The sequence below is a fragment of the Colias croceus genome, chromosome Z (assembly GCF_905220415.1).
Source record: "Colias croceus chromosome Z, ilColCroc2.1".
NCBI lineage: Eukaryota > Metazoa > Arthropoda > Insecta > Lepidoptera > Pieridae > Colias > Colias croceus.
In genome coordinates this window covers 8,140,168-8,151,052 of record NC_059568.1, presented here as the reverse complement: position 1 = coordinate 8,151,052, position 10,885 = coordinate 8,140,168, and the positions used below count along the sequence as shown (strand labels likewise).

General features: G+C 32.6%; 2 protein-coding genes across 3 annotated transcripts in view; both read left to right on the top strand.

Annotated features, from left to right (window-relative positions):
• Positions 1-4,315: 4,315 nt before the first annotated feature.
• On the top strand, positions 4,316-8,333 carry LOC123705366 (probable NADH dehydrogenase [ubiquinone] 1 alpha subcomplex subunit 12). Its single transcript, XM_045654109.1, has 4 exons — positions 4,316-4,498; positions 5,348-5,473; positions 7,426-7,618; positions 8,283-8,333. Exons 1-4 carry the CDS (start codon positions 4,385-4,387, stop codon positions 8,324-8,326), a joined length of 477 nt encoding a protein of 158 aa, XP_045510065.1. The 5' UTR covers positions 4,316-4,384; the 3' UTR covers positions 8,327-8,333.
• A 611-nt stretch (positions 8,334-8,944) lies between these two features.
• Positions 8,945-10,885, top strand: part of LOC123705266 (protein apterous-like) — a 55,789-nt gene continuing 53,848 nt past the window's right edge. For both annotated transcript variants that reach the window (XM_045653976.1, XM_045653975.1), the window contains exon 1: positions 8,945-9,084. In XM_045653976.1, the coding sequence (XP_045509932.1) occupies positions 9,049-9,084 (36 nt within the window). In that variant the 5' untranslated portion in view covers positions 8,945-9,048. The remainder of the gene's footprint in view (positions 9,085-10,885) is intronic.

Below are 10,885 nucleotides of genomic sequence, written 5' to 3'. Positions count from 1 at the left end.
CTAAAAACTAACTGTTATTATTGTATTTCTTGTCTTATATTAATACCCTTTAGTAGTACTCATAGTTTACTATTGATATTATAATTTACTTGACAACTTCACTTTATGGGCACAATTTACTTAGTAGTTTATGTACTTAAAATATTATAATACCTACTTATATTTCATGAAACATGCATAACTAGACGATTCTTCCATATTAGATGCCAAGTATACTATGTACTAAATATATGTTTTGATATCTAACCTATGTACCTTATTTTCATATATTCTAAAGTAGTTTATAAATACTGTGCCAAACATTATACAAGTATACAAATAACAAGGGCTGATTTTTCAACGTTCAAGTTAATACAGAAAATATTTCATTTAGCACAAAAAAATTTATAAACATTAAATTTACTTGGGTGTTGAAAATTTACTCCGGAATTCCTAACATGAAAGCAATTGACATAGCAATATGATCCGTATGGTCTTCCCATAGCCATGTATTTATGTGAATATTTTTATAATGTTTCTTTTCCTTTCTATATAAGTAATAGCATAGTATAAAGAGAAGAAGTAAGTTATCTTCGAACAAACGCCCCCCGTATATGTACATACGCAAGCTTGATGCACGCGCACAACGCCGCTCGGTTCCTTCTCATGGACCGGTCTCGTGAGGACCATGCCATTGCAGTAAGCGGTCGGTGTTTGTTTATACAATTACTAGCTTTCCGCCCGCGGCTTCGCCCGCTTTGTCTAAAACCTAATAAATTATATACTAAACTCTTCCTCTTGAATCACTATTTAAAAATCCGCATCAAAATCTGTTGCGTATAGTTTTCAAGATTTAAGCATACAAAGGGATATAGAGACAGAGAAAGCGACTTTGTTTTAAACTATGTAGTGATTTAAACTATAACAAGTGACAGCCCTGCGCCTCGCGAACCGTGCGCTCCTAAACGTCGGGATACGGTCTACTTGTTCTCTTTATACTATGACAATACATAGTTAGGTTATACAGCCATATTTTATTCATAGATACAAACAATATTTCCATATTATTTTCATATAGTTTACCTTTATAAGGGGTTTTTTGTAGATAATATTTATTTATAAGAATTCTTGTTTGTGATATGAAATTTTTGTTCTTAGTTCTAGATCTGATTAATAGCTGAGCTTTATTTTTTGAAGTACATTTGACTTCCAATAGTTTAAAATGTTTTTGGTTTGGCTTGTTGTAATTTATTACTGAACTATTGAAAATACACATTGCCATATACAAATCTATATCAGAAAGGGAATTAAAGCTTATGATGGGCGTTTCTTTTAAAAATATCAAGAAATCAATTATAATTTACGTAGATGAAGTACTTTAATGTATATTATTATTTTTTTGTAATAATTTAATACAATATTTGATGAATGTGTATTATTTAGATTTTCAAAGAATTTGCTATGTTCGCCTGTACATATAAGAAACATGTTATGTTTAATGAAGATACTCTTTGTATCATATGTTACGTTATTACATATTATTTTATAATTATTGATTGTACAATATAAGTTAGATTTTAAGTCACATAGTAATAATATATCACAATTATAAAAAATATATAATATTATCATAAAAATTCGATAATTCGACGATATATTCGTATGCCATAGTGTTGTGTGCTTTACTATTTTCTCTATTAAAATATTATATTTTGTGTTTAAAAATAAGCGACGAAAGCTTCATATCCGTTATATTTTACTCTTAATTATTTAAAAATATTTATGTTTTCAAAGTAATTCGATGTTTTATAGTGAGCGCACGTGTGAAATTAGGGATTAATATTGAAATGAACGAAAAACGACAACGAAAGTCGAAAACAAAATACCTTTGATGTCTTCAATAAGTAAAGGTGCAATCTATCGCTCTTATATAGACAAATGTACTTAATTTACTTCAAATACTTAATTATTCCTGTACAAATCCTTTAAGAAATAAGTATAATATATTATGTATGTTGTTTAAAAAGGTAACAAAATAGCAATAGTTAAAAATTCTAAACTTTTCGCTGAATTTTGGTCTTTGGATGATAGTCTACCCGTTCTCTATTGAATTTACATATAACGAGCATAGACATACAATAAACGAGTACACTCACAATTTTGACAAAAAATTGTCCGAAGAAAAACTCTGCTTTTGCGCGTATTAGGCAGAGTTTTCTGATGAGCGATACAAGAGACTGAACAATACTGCCACGAAATACCGTGTTTATTTCACCGTTGTTTTAAACATCGCTGGTCGGACATTTTTTGACAATTGTTTAAGAGCTAGCGCGCAAGAGCAACTTTTGTCTCCGCAACTATTTTGTCTCTCCCATCAACTCTATGGGCTAGAAAGAAAGTGCGCGCACGTAGCGACGCAACTCCCTATAGAGTTAATGGGAGAGACAAAATAGTTGAGGAGACAAAAGTTGCTCTTGCGCGCTAGCTCTAACAGGCGATTGGTGAGTCTAGTTGTTTATAGTACACTAAGAATTGCGGGATAAATACAGTCTTCGATACTGAAAACAAATGTCATTTCATCTGTAATATGTACGGAATATGAATGCTTCTAGACGATGTATCCCGTAGTATCATTAGTTATTACATAAGTAGTATGCTAGGTTAAAAGGGTCAGCGTTAGGACCTAAATGGTGTTCATTTCCTTCGAAAAACAGTAGCAGTTCAATTACGAAGTTGTTATTTAGATATAATAGGTACACTCGGTTACTGAAAGTTATCTATTGTCTGATTAAGCAGAAGTTACTAGGACCTACTCATTCGAGGTTTTTGTAAGGTATGGTGTTTATACCTATATGATAGTCATGCATTTTCTAAATCAGTGATTCAATTACTTATAACATTTATACGGCTTTAAAGTGAATTGAGAATTTGTTTGATTTAGGGGCGATTTTTCAATCTTTTGTTATCTATACCTTATCCGACCAATAAAATACTATGCAACAATCTAAAAATATTCTCTTTGTCAATTTGCGATGGATAACACTTCGAAATGGTTGTTTACAATGTTTTTCGACAAATAAATTTTAACCAAGGATTGAAAAATAGCCCCCCTATTGATGTAGCTTTTTATATGGCTAAAGAAGCACTCTGCATCATCGTTTGAAGTTTGTAGTGGGTCAAATGAAAGGTCAGAATACACATTTAAGGTTTAGGTGTGAACATCGTTCTTTGGTGGTTCCATATAGTGTACTACAGATATACGTATTGTGAATCCGTTGAATTGCACTGTATAGAATTGAATGTAATAGAACAATCTAGTAACGAAGCACAACTACCAAAAAAACTTCATACAACTTCGTACATTAATCGAAATGGAATATGGTAAAGATTTTTATAAATGGATTGTCGTATTTAAATTAGTGTCAGTCAGTGGCAGTGTCAGTAGCCGTATGTAAGATGCACTCCACGATAAAGCCACAATATTAGTATTGTTAGTAGATTGAGTAGTACTTTATTTTTGTGATATGTACTTTCGCGGTAACTGTTAAAAATAGTAACATATGTACACGGGATTTTATCCGTTTGTATTTAGTAGCAGTGACGTCATTTAATTCTGTAAGGACACACCCTTTTTACTTAAAAGTAAAAGTATGGTATACTATGGGTTGTTGTTATTCCTGTATATAATCTTATAAGTGTATAATGTATGGAATTTTAAACGAAATAACGACTTGATTCCCAACGAATAATTAAAATTGATAAAATGTGCTGGTCTTTTGAATATATTCCAAAATTTATTTCGAATTACAGAATTATAATATGAATCGACAGATATCAAATTAATTGTACTCACCTTGTACTCATTCATTCCGGTAACTACACATTAGTACATTATAATATGTAAAATTATAAATTTCTGTTCTACCATTTGGCTGTGACATTTTAAGTGACCGGTAAAATAAAACGTTGCTTTTATTTAAAATTTGTTTTATTTATTTGTACATTTAAAGTTTAAACTCCCCAGAATTAACGTCGACATCTCAATCAATTCTTCAATTAAAAATGTATGCATGAGTAAAGAAATTTATTTTGTATGTTTTATGATATCTAGTTTAGTCGTAGATATAATCATTGGACAATATAAAATAAAAGCTCTTAAAAGTCTAGAAATGCAACTATTCAAGTTTGTTTGTTTGGTCAGAGGTATAGAGAATATACCTACCTACTTCTATACCGGTGGAGGTTTTACAAACTTACAAATTAGCTCTTTTAATTTGACATCGAAAAAAATATGTTAAAATCAATCAAAATTTGTATGTACCTAATATGTCTAAAATTGTAACTCATGTCTGTAAACACACAATCAAGTACATAATAACGTAAGAAACCAAACTAATTATACAAAATGGTATTAAACTATTTAGCTTTAGACAAATGGGCTCGGTTCGTTAAAATAATAGTCAAGAATGGGGGCCCTATTAAGTCTTTAGGGAAACTATGGAGGCACGATACACTGAAAGTAAGTATCAATAACTCATTGTATTATGTATATTATAGTATTAGACTAAAGAAATTATCATATAGGAAATTTCTGCATTTGGGAGTCCATGCTTTGGCAAGAAATGGGTCAGCACTCACCGGGGCAGGAGAGGTAGGTACCGCAGCACAAAATACATTCGAATGGAATAGTAGCATGTGAATGCTTCCGTGTTTCATTCGATGAGCGGGAAAACTCCCACATCCTTTTTCTTATCCTTCTCTTTTCTTTCCTCTATTATTTGCATCAACTTTTCCTGATATTTTTATCGCCAAGACCTTTGACAACTTGAGACAATAAATCACTCTCTTTCTGCAAAATTAGGACACATAAATCTCAAGGTCCCCTAGATCCTATATGGTATAGGCTTGCTATAAGAGTGACGACTTTTTTTTAATTTAGTTATGAGGTAAGATTGAGAAACTGGAATTTCGATTTCAGGAGTTTCTATAGTTTGATATATTTTATTAATTGAAATATAAAAATTGAACTAAACATTTTTAAACTTAAACACTAACCGACTATTTTCATTTTTTTAACATTAGGTATAAATTTTAAAAAGAGACAGAAAGAAAGCGACGAACAGAAATAAATCCTATAGTATTGCAATTAACTTTTAGTGTTTGATTAATTAAATTGGTTTAATCATGCATTTTGAGTTAATAAATGTAAAAAAAACAATGTTAATTCAAGTATTTACATGAATTACGAATCCCTTTTCTGTTGTGGGGTAAGGACATACCTACTTAGTTACGAGAAAAATGTATTATTCAAAAAGCACGATTCCATTCGAGCACTTGACCGGTCTTATTAATTTTAATGTATTTATAGGAAGGCAAGCTGGTGGGGACAGATGCTTTTGGAAATAAATATTTCGAGAATACGTATTACATGATCGGCAGAAGCCGATGGGTGGAATATAATCCTATGGTCAAGTGGAACTATGATGCTAGTCAGGTATAAAAAATTATATGACTGTAAAAGAGCGGCTTGCTGACAACCATTATTTCAAAATTGTTTTTTTTGCCAGAGAAGTGTATGTCCCTTAAACCTACATCGAAACGACGTAGCATAGGTTTATCCGGGAAATCCCAAAGGAACGGAAAAGCGCGTGGAAAGCTAGTTTGAAATATTTATAAGTAAACCTTATTTATAAATAAACCAAACTGGACATAGTTAGAGCCTTTTTTTGATCCTTATAGTACCTAAGTACCTACCTGGAGGGTGGCCTTACATTGAGGTTGTTAGCATTGTATGTAAAGTTTCAAACTTGAAAGGAAAACGTCTACTACCAACAGTGTATCGATAATATATATCAAGGTCTGTATGCAAGGAATGCACGTGGGTATCGTATATGCCCACGTGCATTCGACTTTTAATATGAAGATAAAATTAAAAAGTATATCTAGATTTTTTTAGCAACTATCGTAAATTGAAGTCAAGCGTTTTTATTAATCGACTTCAAAAAAAAGGAGGAGGTTATCAATTCGGCCGGTATGTTTTTTTTTTATGTAGGTATGTACACCGATTACTCCGAGGTTTCTGAACCGATTTACGTGATTCTTTTTTTGTTCGATGCGGGATGGTGTCGAATTGGTCCCATAAAAATTTTATTCGGATAGGCCCAGTAGTTTTTATTTTATGAGCATTTTGTCTGTATTTGTAAATGTTGCAAGTGCAAGTTTGAAGTCGGTTGTTTTTAACGCAGAATTATCACTTGTCTTATTACCTTTCTACTATCATTTTTACGTGGGTTAAATCCCTACTAATATTATAAATGCGAAAGTAACTCTGTCTGTCTGTCAGTTACTCAATCACGCCTAAACTACTGTACCAATTTTCATGAAATTTGGTATGGAGATATTTTTGATACCCGAGAAAGGACTACTACTAGGAAGGATACTTTTTTGTCCCGGGAAAATGACGCAATCCCAGAAATCCCACGGGAACGGGAACTATCATAGTTCCCGTTCCCGTGGGCCCCGCATAGTTCAACAGCTATGCGGGTTTTTCTTTGACTTCGCGGGGGAAACCGCGGGCGTAAACCTAGTATTATCTATATTTGGATGATAGGCTGATGATAGACTGTAGATAGACTTAATACCTATTAAGCAGATATAGCGATCGTCGGTAGAATATTTTAGTACCTATGTTCTAGCATGGACCCAATAAACTCATGGTACCTAATAATGTAATAGGTAAGTTTTTATTAGATGATCTACAGATCTAAATCTATATTGTATCGTTTAGGTCGCGTAGAAGATATGTAGGTTATGTTTTTTAATCTGATCGTTATCAATAAAGAAGGTGTGCAATAGTGAGCGAATATTCTGTAATATTACTGCCAAGTGTCATTCGTCTGTGTCGTGCGTCGTATCGTTGTGTGCGTAGTTTACTTCTGTGATCCTGTCGTTGCGTATGTAGGTACCTATCTGTTTCGTAGTACAGGTACAAAAGTTAGGAATTACTTAGCAACACTTCGTTTTACAAATCAGTCGGCCTTACTATAGGGTATAGTGATGTTCCTATATAATTAACTAGATTTCTGCCCGCGGCTTCGCCCGCGCAGTCAAAGAATAACCCGCATTGCTCCCGTTCCCGTGGGATTTCCGGGATTGCGTCATTTTCCCGGGATAAAAAGTAGCCTATGTCCTTTCTCGGGTATCAAAATATCTCCATACCAAATTTCATGAAAATTGGTTCAGTAGTTTAGGCGTGATTGAGTAACAGACAGACAGAGTTACTTTCGCATTTATAATATTAGTATGGATTAACTAGCTGATGATGTTCATTGATGTTAAAGAGAACTATTAGAATACGGAATTGATGATCTTATAAGTTCTTATTAGATTATAAAGGTTTTATGAGATTATGAATTTTTGGTTTTAGATATATCTAAAATATTATAGGTGACTGCGGAATGGTTCGGATGGTTGCACTACAAAACAGACCGGCTGCCTAACGAGGACTGCGCTAAATACTGCCTCATGAGCTGCCCCTGGACTCGATGCTGGTTGCTGCCTCACGAGGAGAACATGACGGGCACAGAGAAGGCATTCTACCCGTATAGTACTACAAGAGCGCATATCTATGTTTGGGATGGTAATACCTATGTATTTCTTACTCATATAATTCGCTCGCTTGAAGTAAGTACCTACCGACTTTTAGATCCTCTTATCAATCGATTATGAGCTGAGTGTGAGCCTTTGAGAATCTGACTCGTAAACAGGCATGGTCGTAGCTAGCCATGGGCTCTAGGTGGGGCAACGATAAAAAATAATATGTAAATAGCAAGTACATATATGTAGGTACCCAAAGTCATATCCCGGTCTCATCGGTACCAATTTTCATGAAATTTGGTATGGAGATATTTTGATACCCGAGAAAGGACTACTACTAGGAAGGCTACTTTTTTGTCCCGGGAAAATGACGCAATCCCGGAAATCCCACGGGAACGTGAACTATGCGGGTTTTTCTTTGACTGCGCGGGCGAAGCCGCGGGCGGAAATCTAGTAAATTATATATTTTTTATATATTAAAATTAACACTAAATTTTAGTATGAAAATAAATATGTTCACATTCAGTCGCCCGTGCCTGAACGGCCTTAGTAAAGTTTGGTAGAGCGATAGAGCTATCGGAATCGTAGTTTCTACCGCGACAACTAGATGGCGCTAGTTGTAATAATATGCGAAATCAAAAGTAACACTAATTTTACATTATTTTATTTAAATGTCTTGATAATTGATGATGATGTTTTATTTTCAGGTTGCACAGCTGCAAGACGCGGTTGTAAAACTATTTCTCCGTGAATTAATAAATAATTGTTTGGCTAATGGTTAATAAAGGTTTTATTTTTAAAAATAAAAGTCAATCAATAGGTATTATAATTGTGTTTTATTGATAATTAGCATACAATTATACCTTTGATTATATAAGTATGATAGAAATTCAAGTCTAGTGAATAAAAATTCTACATCTTGTTAAATTTCACCCCAGCTGTGAAAAATGAAAAACAATAGGTACATTATAACTTCATTACATAATGTTCGAAATGATTCCTTTTTAATACAAATACGAACGTAAAATATTTTTATGAAATATTTTTTATTGTTTTAAATTGAGACTTTTGCCTCCATTTCTCTACGTAGGTATTTAAATAAGCTTACACGTCGCGATCGATACATTACAAAACAGCATTCAACATATCACTTGTCGAAAACATTTTCAGAGAGCCACTCGAGCGCAATTCGTTGCAATATTGCAAATGAAAAAAGTCGCGACAAAAAATTCAATAGCAAGTTTCATAAAAAAGAAAAATTCTTTTTTTCGTTCGCGTGCCCGCGGTGTCGGGGGCGGGGCTGGGCGGGGCTCGGCCTTCCTTCCCACCGCGTCGGCTCGAAGCTGACGCCGCGACAGTCGCCCGTCGAACGCGACGCGTAGCGCACGAGTATGCACCGCGTGTGAGTGCCGCAGTGTAGTGGGGCAGAGGCCCATACGTTCGAAAATACAAAACGGAAAAATTGACCCCCAGATGGGAGTGTACGAAGAGAGGGGAGCGATGCACTGGGTACGTATTTTGTTTATGTTTACGTTTACGCGCGAAATTGTCGAAATTACTTTTAAAGTAACTGTAAGTTTCATGCTTTATGATTTTTCATGAAAGTACCTAAAGCAACACAATTTATCATAGGTTCTGCTTTTATTAATTTTTCATAGAGGTATAAAATTTGTTATACATTTACCTATAAAAGACATTATGTAGTAGGTATTATTTATTAGCTTGGTGTTGGTTTAATATAAATAAAAAAATATTGTAATGATAAATAGCAAATTAAGTTGTCAGAAAAAATAAAGTAGGTAATAAGCATTTACAATAGGTACCTACTCTTTATAATTTAGTTTCATTAAGGTTTTAGTGAATTAATGTTTGTTAAGGTTCAATATGGGAATATTTTGAACTCAGCAAGTAGTTTGATAACATTCCTTAATATAATAAATGTGCTTTATTAGATTTTATTGAATTACTTGATAATGAATGTACTAAGTACTGTATTTATAAATTAATGAATTCGTTTTGATAATATTAAGTCGAATCAGATGTTTTTTTTTATAAAAACGCGCGCTCTACAATTCAGTAACGAGTAATGACAACGTTTATTCATAATGACCGTTAGGAATTTGTTATAAATAATAAATATTCTTTATAGATATAATTAATACAACACATGTGTTATTATATTTACATAGTTTATTTATTGTTACTTCACATCTTTCAATTAAAATTATATTTAAAATAAATTAATTTTGTTAAATTCAACGTGGATAGGTTTTAATGAATGTGGATTTTTTTTTTGCAAATACCTACATAATAATATGTGATGTTGTTACCTATGTTTTAGCTTTTGATAATAGGTAATAAAAAGATAGAATATAGGAAATAGGTTATCGTTGAAATCTTTTAAAGGGCATGGTCATCGTTCGTTTGTTAATTAGCTAGGTATAAAATTTTAGTTTGAAGAGAAAACAAAATTATATTACTCTAAGAATTGTAGAAAACAACACAATGAAATCGATATAAATTTGAAGAAGGAATTTACAATTTGACTAATTATATCTTATTCCACGTACAGTTTACTTTAACACTTTAATCTCCAAAAATAAAGCGGCAGATACAAATATGAAGTCGCACTTAAGAATTCCATAAATTTCGGGACCCGCCAAAGTGACATTCGAAATGTATATTTTGATTAATAGTTGTGAATTCCCATTAACGCAAGTGGTCTCAATAAAGTTTATATCAATATCAGGAGTAGGTATAATAAATTTTGAAAACCTTTGACATAAGAATTCAATTTAGCCCTTAGTTTTTATCGCTGTGGTAGATAATCAGTCGCCGTCGGCGCGCTGCTAGCTACGGTGTTTACCGGACACCATTTTAAAGATTTATGGCTACTTATTATATACCTATATAAATATACATAACAAATCAAATATATAAATTGCATCTTATTGGACTTGAAGGTGGTATACCTACAACTAATTACTTCATAATATTAGACAATATCGTGACTATATTTTACAAACTACGTAGGTACCTACCTAGCTACGTTTTGAAGCTGACTCAATTCACCGTACATGCCTACGTTGTTTAAAAATTTCAATTAAATTTATAACAGTACTTAAACGTGGTTTTTCCATTTCTAGAATTAAAAAGATAATATATTAAAAAAATATAATAGTTTAAAGTTATTTTTAGTTCCTTTTATACTTATCTCTATATGAAATAATGTGCAGTTTCATTTGAGAAGATTAATTAAAAACAATTATACGTTTTAACAATAAGTAAATATAATATTTTACCGTATTTT

Coding starts and splice junctions, on each gene's coding strand:
- LOC123705366 (XM_045654109.1), top strand. CDS start 4,385: ATGGTATTAAACTATTTAGCTTTAGACAAATGGGCTCGGTTCGTTAAA. Junction 4,499..5,347: donor GGAGGCACGATACACTGAAA/GTAAGTATCAAT, acceptor ATGTATTTATAG/GAAGGCAAGCTGGTGGGGAC. Junction 5,474..7,425: donor GGAACTATGATGCTAGTCAG/GTATAAAAAATT, acceptor AAAATATTATAG/GTGACTGCGGAATGGTTCGG.